We start from the raw sequence: 12830 nt of genomic DNA on the forward strand, positions 1-12830 counted from the left end.
TGTGGTTAAAGTTTGGGTGTTATTTAGTTAGCCTTTATCACGACTGCATCTTCCACAAAGGGCATTCCTTTCTGTAATCCCATCATCCTGTCCTGAGGATGGAGAAGTGAGCAGAACAGGTATAGAAAAAGGGAGAAACAAGACAGAGGGTAGTGGAGAGCAAGAGTGAGAAGCAGAGGGTATAATAGATTGTCCAGATGTGTTTCTTCACCTGAGAGCTGTTCCTACACCAGTTAGTGACAAGGACCAGCAGGACAAGGAAATGGCCTGCCGTGACCATGTCAGATTGGCTGGCTAAGAGCAGACGTGGGTCTCCCAGAGGGTTGCTGTCACCACGCCACCACCTCGCACCTCAGTGCTGACATTGTGGGAACAGCAACCTTACAGCTCAAAAGAGATACCACAAACAAATCAAGCATAGAAGCTGAGAAAAAAAGACTGCTAAGACTGAATGTAATTCATAGAAAATCAAATGTCTTTGACTTGATCTTCCAGTTGGACCTCTTTGGTGCCCATCCCGGCAGCTGTGGGTGTATATGAGCAGCATAGTCACAAGCTGGAAGCGTGAATTGCAACATTTACACCACTGAGGAACTACAGGAGCCACAGAGAAGGACTCAGTCCTCTCTGGTCTCTGCTTTAGACAGAAACACATGGAGAAGCTCAACAGCAGTAGAGGGAGTAGCTGTGGAAAAAGTCCATGCCCGTTCCAGGCAAAGTGACACCCAGTCCTCCCACTGAACCAGGCCAAGTACACTGGAGAGAGGTTATTGATGCCTTTGTTGTATGACCAGCATTGCAGCTGCTTGCTGCTATACTCCACTGCCCTTTTCCAATGTATAACACTACAGCATCACCCAAGATAATAAGGTTTTGATCACAGCAAGACGCTCACAACAGCAAACAGCCCAGGCACACAGAGATCAAATAGACCAGCTGCAAACAGAAAAAAGAAAAGGAGTGCATATAACTTGCTGGCGTGTGTGGGTATGTGTGTTATGCGGGCGGCAGAGGCCAGGATGGCGAAGGTCTCCCAGCGACCCCGTCCCTTCGAGGCTCGGGCCCCAGCACTGTGCTGCATTCCAGCCGGCCGCCTCTCCCGGGACCACTGCCCCTGCTCGCACAGAGAGGCAGCCAGACGTGAACGTGAGAAAGCTTTCTCAGGCGAGTCCCTTCTGCAGACCGCTGGGTAGTTGTCTTCCAAAGTCATCATAATTAAAAGGGGCGTGTGCCAAGGGGGAGCTGGGGTACAGGCTTGCTTTTTACCATGTCTTTGTAGCATGCAAACATAGTGAAAGGGATTTTTTCCTAACAATATACTTCTCCATGCCCCTTCCAGTCCACTCCCCATCCTTCCAGATCAAAGGACCAGTGCAATATTTGCCTTCAGCAGAAGAGCCCATGAACAATATTTTTCAGGGTCATTTACATCTATTTAGTGGGGTTAATGAATATGTAAATTGTCTTTTAAATTGTGGACCTAGATCACTTTAGAGATATAGACACAGAGCCAAGTTTGGATGACTGCTGTGCCTGTGCAAATGCAAAATAATTTCCATAAAGGTTGTAGAGATATCCCAGATTCCTTCCTCCTTTCCCTTTTCCTTTCAGAATATGTGACACAGGATTTGAATTAGGCATGGATCTCAAGTCTGTGAATCCTTTCCTCTTTCTTATACTTTAAACCTAGAGGAATTCGGAAAGCAGGGCTGTCTAACTGTGATATCACATATGCTCTAAGGCAACTGAGCCAATGCAAAGATGAAGACATTTTATCTGTTTAATAGTTAAATTATTGCTGTGAAATTGTGTGTCACAAGGTGTAAGGGGTTCACGGCAGTGAAGAATGGCATAATACAGAATAGACCGAAGAATTAACTATGGGATGGTCTGGAGATACCCAGCTCCCTTCACTGCACAAAACTGTTGGTATATTGGATGCTTTGTCCCCAGCTCTGCCTCAGAGAACCTGGCCAACTGCAGGCAAATCATTTCTTCTCTCTGTGTCCATCTCTGGCCTGGGATAATTCTGTGTTTGTACCTCACAAAGGTTCTGCAAGGATAAATTAATGTTTGGGAGCTATTCTGGTATTACACAAACAGCAGCTAGAGAAACTCCATAGAATAAGGGAATACTATACTCATGGGGAAAAAAAATAAAAGGCTGGGGGGGGGGGGGGAAGAAAAAGACAAGACATAGTTTTATTGAATTCCATAGGGAATATACTCTTTGGATTGTTTCCTGTGACAATAATTTCCAACTGGAAATATCTACGCTGCAGCACAGAGGCCCTGAATGTCAGCAGCTTCCACCTGTCGTTTACACCTGTTGCAAATTTAAACTGCTGCAATTCTGCTTTGCTTTCATCTCCCCGTATTTTTCACAGGTACGAACAGATCAGTAATTGGAGGTCTTTGAAGCATCGGGACTAGTCTTTGGAGGTAGTGGGTGCTTTTTTTGTGGTGTGTTGTGGAACAAAATCTGTATAGAGTTTAATGGACTGCCTAAATTGTCAGGGTACCTAGAGGTCATTTGCAGTCCTCTAGACAGTTCAAATATCAACTCCAATTATACACATGCTCACACATACAAGAATATACATCATTCAAACCTCAAAATCAAACCTCATTTTTTCATTCTTAGCTGGAAATGTGTACCTTTTCCTCTCAGAAAGATTCATTTCAAGCCTTTATGGAAAGACTGCCATTTCATTCTGTGAAAAGTTGAAGAACTAACTTGCAGAAGTGTCCCTTACAGACCAGTGATGTTGTGGCAATTTAACGTGATGTTCTGGGTGCCTTGTGTAACTGTCTAGGACCTGATCTTACAAGCATATGGACTCAGAGCATAACATGCATTTCAGGACCCATTTACGTAAGTCCCAATGGGACCAAGATACCACAGCCTGCTGGGCCTCCAGTGCATGTCCCTAACCTCAAGGTTTAACCCACATTCACATTCACAGGGCTAAGGCCTTGGAGCTCATATGCTTTTTGGGTCATGGACAATCACTTGGTCAAGATATTTAACAAGCATTACCTAACAAGATGCTACTTGCCTACGAATGAATTAAGAGATACAATTTACATCACAGTGTCCTCTTTGATAAAGGGGGTATTTTAGCTGGCCCCCAGACATGTGGGTCCCTCCAGACATGGAGGGAGTGTGAGTACCCCAGGGGTACCAGGGGCTGTTGGTGGCAGCCAAGCCAGGTAGATCTGGTTCTGACCCATCAGCTCTGGGCATTAGACCATGCTGCTGCAGGGGGGAATCTGCAGTTAGGTGTTCTGGCAAAAACACCACTCCTTGGCCTTACCCTTTGGAGGGTAAATAAACTTAATCCCACCTTCATCCAATGCTGTTTGCTAACAGCAAATAAATCAGATTTTGAAGTGAAGTGGGTTCGTGCTGTTCTGGGGACCCTCAGGAAGGACAAGGCCTCCAGCACAGGCTATGCAGAGCAGGGCACTTTCCAAACCCATGAGCAGCAGCTTTGCTCTCAGCCAGCCTCGCCTGCTGCACAGCACTTTCATCCAGAACTGATCCCCTGGGCTTGTCAGGTATAAGAGTGTCCGGATGGGCCTGATGCAAATGGAAATGTAGTAAATGTCTGTGTGTTTGACCTCAGTAGATTTACCAACCTGTAAACCTCCACAGAGAAACATCTAAGTTCTGCTGTCTTTAAAACACACACATAAATTAACTTCTTTGACACATTAAGACAAAGCCACACCTAGGAGACTTCTATCCCTGTAGCACCAGATCACAATCATCCACAAAGCAGCAGCAGTAGCTTTTCCATCCTGAGAGGTGCATCAGGAGAAAGAAACCAATGGAGAAAGCATACACACACACACACATGCATACACACCCTGTATATGCACCTCACAAGAAGAAATAAAAGTACATCATCTAAGTTTGCTTAGGTTTAGCGAAGGTCAGAGATTTTCGCACCTAGGTGAGCTGTCATCTGGCTTGGGGCAATTCTCTTTTCTCTCGCATCCTTTGTTGGAACAGCAGGAGTGCTTTACTGGTGTGAAAGACTAAACTGTCCTCAGGCTACAAAGGACTTGAGTCACAAACCACTTCTCCACCACTTTCATATTAATTCAGGACCTTTCAAAACTGTTCTAATGTTCCCTCACCTGTTGGTTCTGAAAACCTGTTGAGGGCTGAGGCTCAGGCAAAGGGAGGTGACAAAACATATGGGATTTGCTCTAATCAAAGTAGTTCTGGACTGCTGGAATCAAAATTTGTCCTCTTCTACTTTTAAATACTGAGTTTCAATCCCATGAACTTAAACTTAACAAAGTACTTATCTAAGAACAACTGTATCATTAAGACAAAACAGCAATATTGAAGTGCATGCACATCAAAGATCAGAAAATAGTCATACCGTTAAAGAGCACAGCAATACTTATATGAATGGGCAGCCTCTAAAGGTCAGGAACAAACTGCTGTTACTACAGCCCCTAGCAATATAGTGACCAAGAGGGAGCTCCGTATGTCTTGTACTTCAGAGCAATGCTGTGCTTTCTGATTTCTTAAAGGGACATTTGGAATCAAAAACATCGTTGCTCATTATTACTTCTTTTGATCACATACTGCTTCTTTAACTATTTTCTACCTTATTAAAACCTCAACCCTTTTCTTTCCTTTGTTTTGTTGTTGTTGTTTTCTTTCCAAGTTCTTTCATTTTTTCATTTCTTAAACCTCCCATGCAACAACTATTTTGGCTGTTAATGAAGGGAATTTTTCTGCATCCAGCAAACTGTAAACCATGTCGCTTGGATACAGCAAAAGCTGAAATTCCACAGATTTCCACAAAGTCATACATTGTGTCAGGAAAAAGTGTGCTGGGCATTCTTTGATTTTTGTGTCCTGCATTAGCATTTGTAGGCATTTACAAGAGAGAAAAAGAGGAAGAAAAAGAAAGAGGAAAAGAAAAAGAAGAGAGAAAGCAAGAGAGAGAAAGAGAATGGAGAAAGAGAGATAGGAAAGAAGACAGAGAGAGAAAGAGAGGAGGAGAGAAAAGAAAGAAAGAAAGAAAGAAAGAAAGAAAGAAAGAAAGAAAGAAAGAAAGAAAGAAAGAAAGAAAGAAAGAAAGAAAGAAAGAAAGAAAGAGAAAAAGAGAAAAAGAAAAGAAAAAGAAAAAGAAAAAGAAAAAGAAAAAGAAAAAGAAAAAGAAAAAGAAAAAGAAAAAGAAAAAGAAAAAGAAAAAGAAAAAGAAAAAGAAAAAGAAAAAGAAAAAGAAAAAGAAAGAAAAAGAAAAAGAAAAAGAAAAAAAAGAAAAAGAAAAAGAAGAAAAAAAAAAGAAAAGAGAGAAGGAACCTTCTGTGACGAATGCAAAATATGACCTTTTCTTTTTAAAAGTTTGTGCTGTCCCTCCTGTTTAGCACCAGTGCTGCTCACCGTTTCCCCTCAAGACGCTTCCGAGTTGTTAAGCATCTAGGGGTGATAATTTGACTTTCAGCTAAACCGGAGGGCTGCAGCAGACAGCAGTAGGTGGTGATGTAATAGGTACCAACGCACATGGATATATAAATATCGTGGCTAGGGCTAAAGCGCTATGGCTGAGCAGCTATAGAAGAAGATCAGCACTTCAGACAAGACTCCTGGAGTTGAGATCAAGTTCAGAAGCTCTTGCTCCCGGGATTTCCTCTACATGCAGCCTGCCCAGGGAAACCGCAGATCCTCGGGGGACTGAGCGCGGGGCTCCCTCCTTCCTCCCGCCGCCTCGCTTTTTTTTTTTTCTTTATTTATTTTCCTTTTTCTTCTTTTTTTTTTCTTTTTTTTTTTCTGTGTGTGTGTGCGTTTTGTTTTCTTTTACCCCCCTCTCCCCGCACACCCTCACCCCCCCCCCCTCCCCCCCGCGCGCTTCGACCTCAGCATAAAGTGGGAGCTGGGGGGGCGAGCGCCTCTTCGGAGCGACGACCGGCCGGCGGCCCGTGGCTGCGCGCCCCTCGCCGGGATGCCTCTCCCCGCGGCGCTGCTGCCGGCGCTGCTCCTGGGGCTGCTGTGGCCGGGGGCGGTGCGCGGCCGGCCGCCCCCGGGCCGCCTCCCCGCCGGGCCCCGCCAGCGCCGCTGGGACGCGGCGCTCTTCGCCCGCTCCGTGGCGCGCCTCCCGGCCGAGCGCCGCGACGCCTCCCGCGACGGCGACTACCTCCTGGGCATCAAGCGGCTGCGGCGCCTCTACTGCAACGTGGGCATCGGCTTCCACATCCAGGTCCTGCCCGACGGCCGCATCGACGGGATCCACAGCGAGAACCGATACAGTAAGCCGGCGCCGAGCCCCCGCGGACGGGCAGGTGAGCCGCTACGTGCCCGCGGAGGTTGCCGTGGGTGCGGAGCGGCTCGCCTGTCCCGGAGAACGGTATGAGGCAAAAGGAGGGTGGGTGTAGGGCAGATCTCCCACCACCCGGAAAAGTCCGCCCGACCCCGGCACCGCGGTGCTGCCCGCGCCGGCTGCCCCGAGGGCGCCCCGCGCCCGGGGGAAGGGGGCGGCGGCGCAGCCCATCGAGCGCTCCGTGCCCGGAGCCGCGCTGCCCCTCACATCAGGTGTAGGGTGTGTGTCAGCATCTGGAGGGTCCTCGGCCACCTGGGCCGCCCACTCTGAGCAGGGGCTGCGGGGAGAGCAGCCAGGGCCCAGCTCTCCCCCAGACTTGAAAAGCATCTGCTAGGGACTTAACCCCGTGGCCCCATGACTCTGATATCCAACTGAAACAATAAGATCCAACAGAGGATATAAGCTGCATGATGACAAATGTTTCATTCGCCCCCAAGCACACTCTGGCTTATTTTAACCTCAGCTACACAGGAGGATGCCTGGGGGCAATGTAAAAATAGATACTTGGCTAAAAGAAGAGAGGTCCCAGCATGGAGCATGGGGCAGCACGTGGGGCATGAGGCTGGGGATCTGTGGCCACCCACAGCAGTGCTGCGGCATGGGGATCCACACCACACCAAGAATGGGAACCACTGGGTGAGCACAGAACTGACACCACACACTCCTTCAGGGCACAGCACTTTGTCTCCCTGATTTCGCATGTCTCCTATGTAGGTCTGCTGGAAATCTCCCCTGTGGAAAGAGGAGTGGTGAGCATATTTGGTGTTAGAAGTGGACTCTTCGTGGCCATGAATAGCAGAGGCAAACTCTATGGATCTGTAAGTAGCCACCATTTGTGTGCATGGGGAAGGGAACACAGTCAGCTGGGATAAGAGGTGTAAATGGTGCTGGAAGCTGCCCAAGCACCATCTCTGCCCTTCCTGGGTCAGGCACCATGGATTAGCCCTTGGTGCCTTGCCAATAGAAGGTGTGCTGCCCAGGTGTGCTAAGTTCACTGAGTTTTTTTTTAGTAAAACCCACTTCTCTGCATTATATTTCTTTGGTTCCCATGTGAAAAATTTAGTCAACCAACCATGGTTACCCATCTTGCCTACTTCATACAGCAACATAGAAGTCATTTGTGTGGCAAACCCCCACGGTAGCCTCAATCCGTATCTTTCTCAAATTTAAACAGCATCAATCAGGGATGGCAATTGCTTGCCCCATCTCTCAGAGGGAACTTGAACTTCTGATCAGCCAGGGCCCCACAAATGATCCTTTATGATGTGATGAATCAGTGCCTGTCACATACCTATTGATCACTCTTTGTTAATGCTCTCAATTGGAGAGTTCCCATGAGAGTTCAGCATCTTCAGGGTCTGGGCTTGCAATTATATGAAGGCAGATCTATTAGGAGACAATATAAATCTTTTTTTTTTTTTTTACATCAAGTCTTTGGAAAAGATAGCGGCATCTTTTACAACACACTTGGGGTGGACAATAACAGTGAATGCTTTTGCCCATGTTGAGCCATCCTTCTGCTTTTGAGCTCACCTCTATATAAGTTACTGCCATTAGCATCACTTCAACCCCATGTACCTGGGTCTCCTTCCCTACCCACAGCATTTCTATTTCTTGTCTCTCAGATATTTTCTGAAGAAACTTGGGCTGAGGAAGGGCCAAACTATGTCAAAGTTAACTAGAGCATTTCCACATGAAGACATGAATTATCCAGAATGATTTTCTGTGGCATCAGTCCTGTCACAGGGGATTTCAACTTACATGAAAGCCAGGCAGAATCGTCATCAAAGTGCAAAAGCTTCCTTTGCACAATGTCTTATGAAGACAATACATTGCTTTGGTGTCCTGGATAATGTAATTCCCAATGCAGTGTTCAGCCTGGCAGGCTGAGACCTATCTTACAAAATGCTAGGCTTTTGCCCAATAACAAGAGGTGACCTCATTTGTTACTCTCCAGATAACACACCTGTAACACCTGTCCCTCTTTGTTTTTGTATGTGAAACCTCTTTACTGGAAGCATGCCTTTTGTCAGCTCTATTTTCCTGATCCATTAACACAGGTGAATTTTCCTTCCTTCAATTGTAAAACTAAAGAAGCAGAAAATACTGTCCACTCTGAGCATCTTTAAAATGCCTTTTTTTCCTCAAAGGACATGAGAAAGTGCTAGCATTCCAATTTTTCTGAAGCCTCTTGGGCAATTCACTGGTGGTAGGACAAACCCTGCTTTGGGAACCAAGTAAACTTCTCATGTGCAGACTCAGGAATATCAGTGGACCTGTGCATTCTAACATGGGGACATGGGCACAGGTTACAACTCGTAACTCCCATTGTCCTGGTGTCTGACAGTTTGTTTCTCCCTTCTCATTCATAGGAAAAACTCCTTGACCAAGTTAGATGTGCAGGGCAGCAGAAATGGGCTTGGGTCATTCCTCATGGCAGTGCCCTCTCTGTTAAAATGCTCCCCCTTCCCTCAAAAGCACAGACAGAACTAGGGGTGTCCTTCCCCCCTCTGTTTGTCTGTGCCTGGCCTGGAAGCAGCATCCTTAATGATCCTCTGAGTGTTGTTTGAAGCTTCGTTTGGACAACCACTTCAAAAGATTACTAACAGAGGGGAAAGTCAGCTGCACATCTTCGTGCAGCACACCTACTACACCTGGTAGCAAGAATATTTCCACACCTGATGTTTAAAATTCCTTCCCTCTCATTCTTTCCTTTTCATTTCAGACCCATTTCAATGATGAGTGCAAATTCAAAGAGATTCTCCTGCCAAACAACTACAATGCTTACGAATCCAGGATTTATCCCGGGATGTACATAGCCCTGAGCAAAAACGGAAGAACAAAGAAAGGCAATAAAGTATCTCCCACAATGACAGTGACACATTTTCTTCCTAGAATCTGAGACATCTCCCTTCCGACCTACCTCAGCACAGGGAAAGACCCAGAACACATTTGGGGAAAAGAAACATAGTGCACTTTTACTGGAGAGTTTTATGCAAGAGTAGGTGTAAGATATTTAAATTAATTATTTAAATCTGTATATATTGCCACAAAATTTATTTATAGTTCTGATTTCTTTTTTTTTTTTAATTTCTGAAAACAAAACAAACCTCCAACCCAAGGTATTTCATTTCATGGTGCAACAGTAGAAGACTTATGCTTTGTGGTTTATTTAATTCATTTCTAAGTTATCACAGGTGTGCTGCTACTACGTGTTCTAAAACAGGTGACATTCAATTCCTACATTAGAATGTTTTGCACTGTGTGTGTGTTGTACAGTGTCTATTGTTGTACACGTATTTGTTTGTTATGGTGGCTTTGTTCTCCTCTGTGTGTTTTCAAAACCCCCGTGACTCCCAAAGAAGCTCTTGGCCTTTGAGAAGGAACAGTGCGGAGGTGCCTGGGTGGGATGCCGGCATGGAGCCACACACAATGCCTGACCTCCTTTGTGCAGTGTTGCTATTTAATTGGAATGGTATCGGTTTACTTCGGTACAGAAAGTGCGGTGCTGAAGAGCTGCCCCACAAATCTGTTTTTAGATCTGCCAGTGCTGAACTTTGAACTTTCCTGCAGTCAGTCTTCTTAGAGCTGCCAGGCGGTAGAGAGGTTTAAACACCTATATAAACTCAGCAGGATTTTTTTTTCTTTTCTATTTAGATAAACAGGAGCATACAATCTTTTGTGGCCCTTAATGGACAATATATTTGATATGATTGCTTTGCGTTAGGCTAAAAAAAAAACCATCAGTTCTTCCCCCAGTGAGCACACTGTGAAACATGCTGCTGTGAACAAATCATACCTTATTCAAATCAAATTCCCTTTCATATTTGGACATTACAAGTGTTCATCAAAGTTTGCAAAAATTTATAATACTCCTAGGTTTTGAAAAGGCAGTCATTTGTCTGTTCACAGAAAGAGAAGCTCCATAGAGAGAATTTGGATCAATTACAAATAATCAAGTTTATTTTGTACTACTTATTATTTTGGGTACAGTATATGGAAGGAGAAATATGCTGCTTTTTTTCTGTCTCATTCCCTGAAAAAGTTAATTAATTTCTACCTCACTAACTCTCAAAGCCAGTCTCCTAACAAAATCTGCATGGAAGGTACACACTTTTCTGCTTCGTCTTATAATTCTGGAGGAGGGCTTGGAGGAGCAATCACTGTAATCCCAAATCTCAATTTTTTCCATATGTAGCCAAAAGTATTCAAGATAGAGTTGGTTGCATCCTATTTGAGCCTTGTCACGTTTGAGCTATCTTTACCCAGTGATTTACTTTTAGTAAGGATAATCATGGTGAAAATATTTGCAGACAGCTGTCAGGCTGCAGTACTATATCGTCATCAAGTAACCCTATATTTTTCTTTATATATTTTGCAAGTGTAACTCTAATGCGATGAATGAAAAGACAGGTTTGGTTATGGGGGAATCTTTAAAAGGATCCATTTTTCCTTTGTTCTTTCTTTCATTTCTTTAAATGATACATCATATTTGTGGCATTGATAAACTAAGTTGTAACCAGGACTAACTATAATGTTTAATGAATTAGAGGATGTTTATAGATCATCTTCCAATCTAAACTAGTAATTTCTGACTACATGCAAATCTCAAGGCTGTGGGTAATTTGAGTTCAGCTTTTCTTTTTTCCTTTTTACATTCCTACACAAAAGTCTTTGTTCTATTGGAATCATATAGACTTGCCTGTATTCTCTGCTTACACATGACCTTGAAGACTAAATCTACTCACCAAAGTTCAGTGAGACCAGAGCAGACCAGGACCACATCTAAGACAGCTGCTGTCAAAGCAAAAATAACAATTAAGAATCAGGAAGCCAAATCAAGAGAGAGTGCCTAGGAAATGTCATGCCTAAGGATTTTTCTTCCGTAATTTGGGGGATATCTATACTTTCTATGTGTTCTATATGTGAGTAATCATTGTGTAATTATCACTGCTACCTCTGACAACTGATGATTTCGTTCCAAGTTTCAAACAGCAAAATCACAAAGAACTTGCCTGTGAATGGTTCTTCTTTGTCACTTGTCACGCCATTGAAATCCACAACTGACAGCCTCACACAAGATATGTCCAGAGGTAGTTGTTGTAACTTTGAAATATTGTGATAAAACCTTGATAACAATGTTACATGGTATGAGAGTTCACCATTTACCAGAATCTGTCTGTAGTTTTATACAGGTGCTGTTCAAGACTGTGGTGTATGTGCTGTGCACATTTAAATGCATAATAAATGATAAATGTTTATAATGTATGGGTTCCTGGAACTGATTTTACTCTTTAGAAGGGAATGCATCCTGCAGTGAAAAACAAAAACAAACAACCAAAAAATGCTATTTCACTTTCTGAAAGACAAGGGAGTATTTGCACCTATGCCAGATACTTCATGAGTGACAATCTGGATTTCTTACTCAGCTGAAGTTCACCCTGGCAAAGTTGGATATTGTCCAGGAAAGCCCAGCTTCATGAGCTCTGTAATGGATATGCGTGCTTGCATCTGCCACAGATTAGTATTCTTGCTTGTATTATTTGCATGGTATTTAATAACAACAGCTTTTCATGCAGCATCTAATATTAATGATCAGAGACACAAATCAGTTTTGGGGTTTATGTTGCTGGATGTTAACCTTACTAATGAAACTGGAATGACTTTTCCTCAGCTTTAATGAGTACTGCTGTCACTCTTGCTGTAAGGTTACATCGATGTAAGAAGTTCTAGGATTACCTGTTTGATTTAAGACACTGTCTTCTTCTATAGTTACTGATTATCCTCACACCAGTGTACAGAAACACGAAGTGCTTTGTAGCACACCTGATGGCAAGATTGTTTTCGCAACTTTTATTGACCCTCATATAAATGCACTTGTGCACACACAGTCAAATCCATATACTTTCAGTTTTATTTATGGTCATTCCTTTTGTAGGACTAGGGAAAAATATGTAATGGCAATGACAATACTCAGGTTTGATCTCACACTCTTTAATGGCAAAGGGAGTACGTTCAGCTAAGGGCTGTAGGACACATAAAGCCAGACCCCCCCCCCCCCCCCCCCCCCCCCCCCCCCCGATACAGACTTCTCCACTTTATTTTCCACTGACTGATGCTCTCTTTCTTGTTCCTAAAAGGGAAAGGCAATAGATGAGCTGTGAATGGCCAGTGCTCCACTTTGAGCAATTTATTTCTAAAGTTGAACAGGCTCTATAAATGTAGCACAGGTGCCTTTTTTTTTTTTTTTTTTGAAACAGACAAGTATAGATGCAGTGTGTTTAATGCTCCTATGAATAGAACCAGAATAAATAGGCAAGCAGACATATATAATCATTTTTCGTGATTAACATTTTTTTGCTTGTAAACAAAGAACAAATGTTGGTCTATTGCTGTTGGGTCTTCCAAAATTTTAACCAAAATTGGTTAATTTGGTTAACAAATTTCCAAAATTTGTTCTGGGGACAAGAATTTGTTTCAGCC

General features: G+C 43.9%; 1 protein-coding gene across 1 annotated transcript; it reads left to right on the forward strand.

Annotated features, from left to right (window-relative positions):
- The first annotated feature begins 5348 nt into the window (after positions 1 to 5348).
- FGF4 (fibroblast growth factor 4) lies at positions 5349 to 11613 on the forward strand. The gene is made up of 3 exons (XM_048058589.2): positions 5349 to 6276; positions 7062 to 7165; positions 9073 to 11613. The coding sequence occupies exons 1-3, from the start codon at positions 5973 to 5975 to the stop codon at positions 9247 to 9249; spliced, it is 585 nt and encodes a 194-aa protein (XP_047914546.2). The 5' UTR covers positions 5349 to 5972; the 3' UTR covers positions 9250 to 11613.
- The last annotated feature ends 1217 nt before the right edge of the window (positions 11614 to 12830 follow it).

This window comes from Anser cygnoides, chromosome 5, assembly GCF_040182565.1.
Source record: "Anser cygnoides isolate HZ-2024a breed goose chromosome 5, Taihu_goose_T2T_genome, whole genome shotgun sequence".
In the NCBI taxonomy this organism is placed as follows: domain Eukaryota; kingdom Metazoa; phylum Chordata; class Aves; order Anseriformes; family Anatidae; genus Anser; species Anser cygnoides.

Coding starts and splice junctions, on each gene's coding strand:
- FGF4 (XM_048058589.2), top strand. CDS start 5,973: ATGCCTCTCCCCGCGGCGCTGCTGCCGGCGCTGCTCCTGGGGCTGCTG. Junction 6,277..7,061: donor CCACAGCGAGAACCGATACA/GTAAGCCGGCGC, acceptor TCTCCTATGTAG/GTCTGCTGGAAATCTCCCCT. Junction 7,166..9,072: donor GAGGCAAACTCTATGGATCT/GTAAGTAGCCAC, acceptor TTTTCATTTCAG/ACCCATTTCAATGATGAGTG.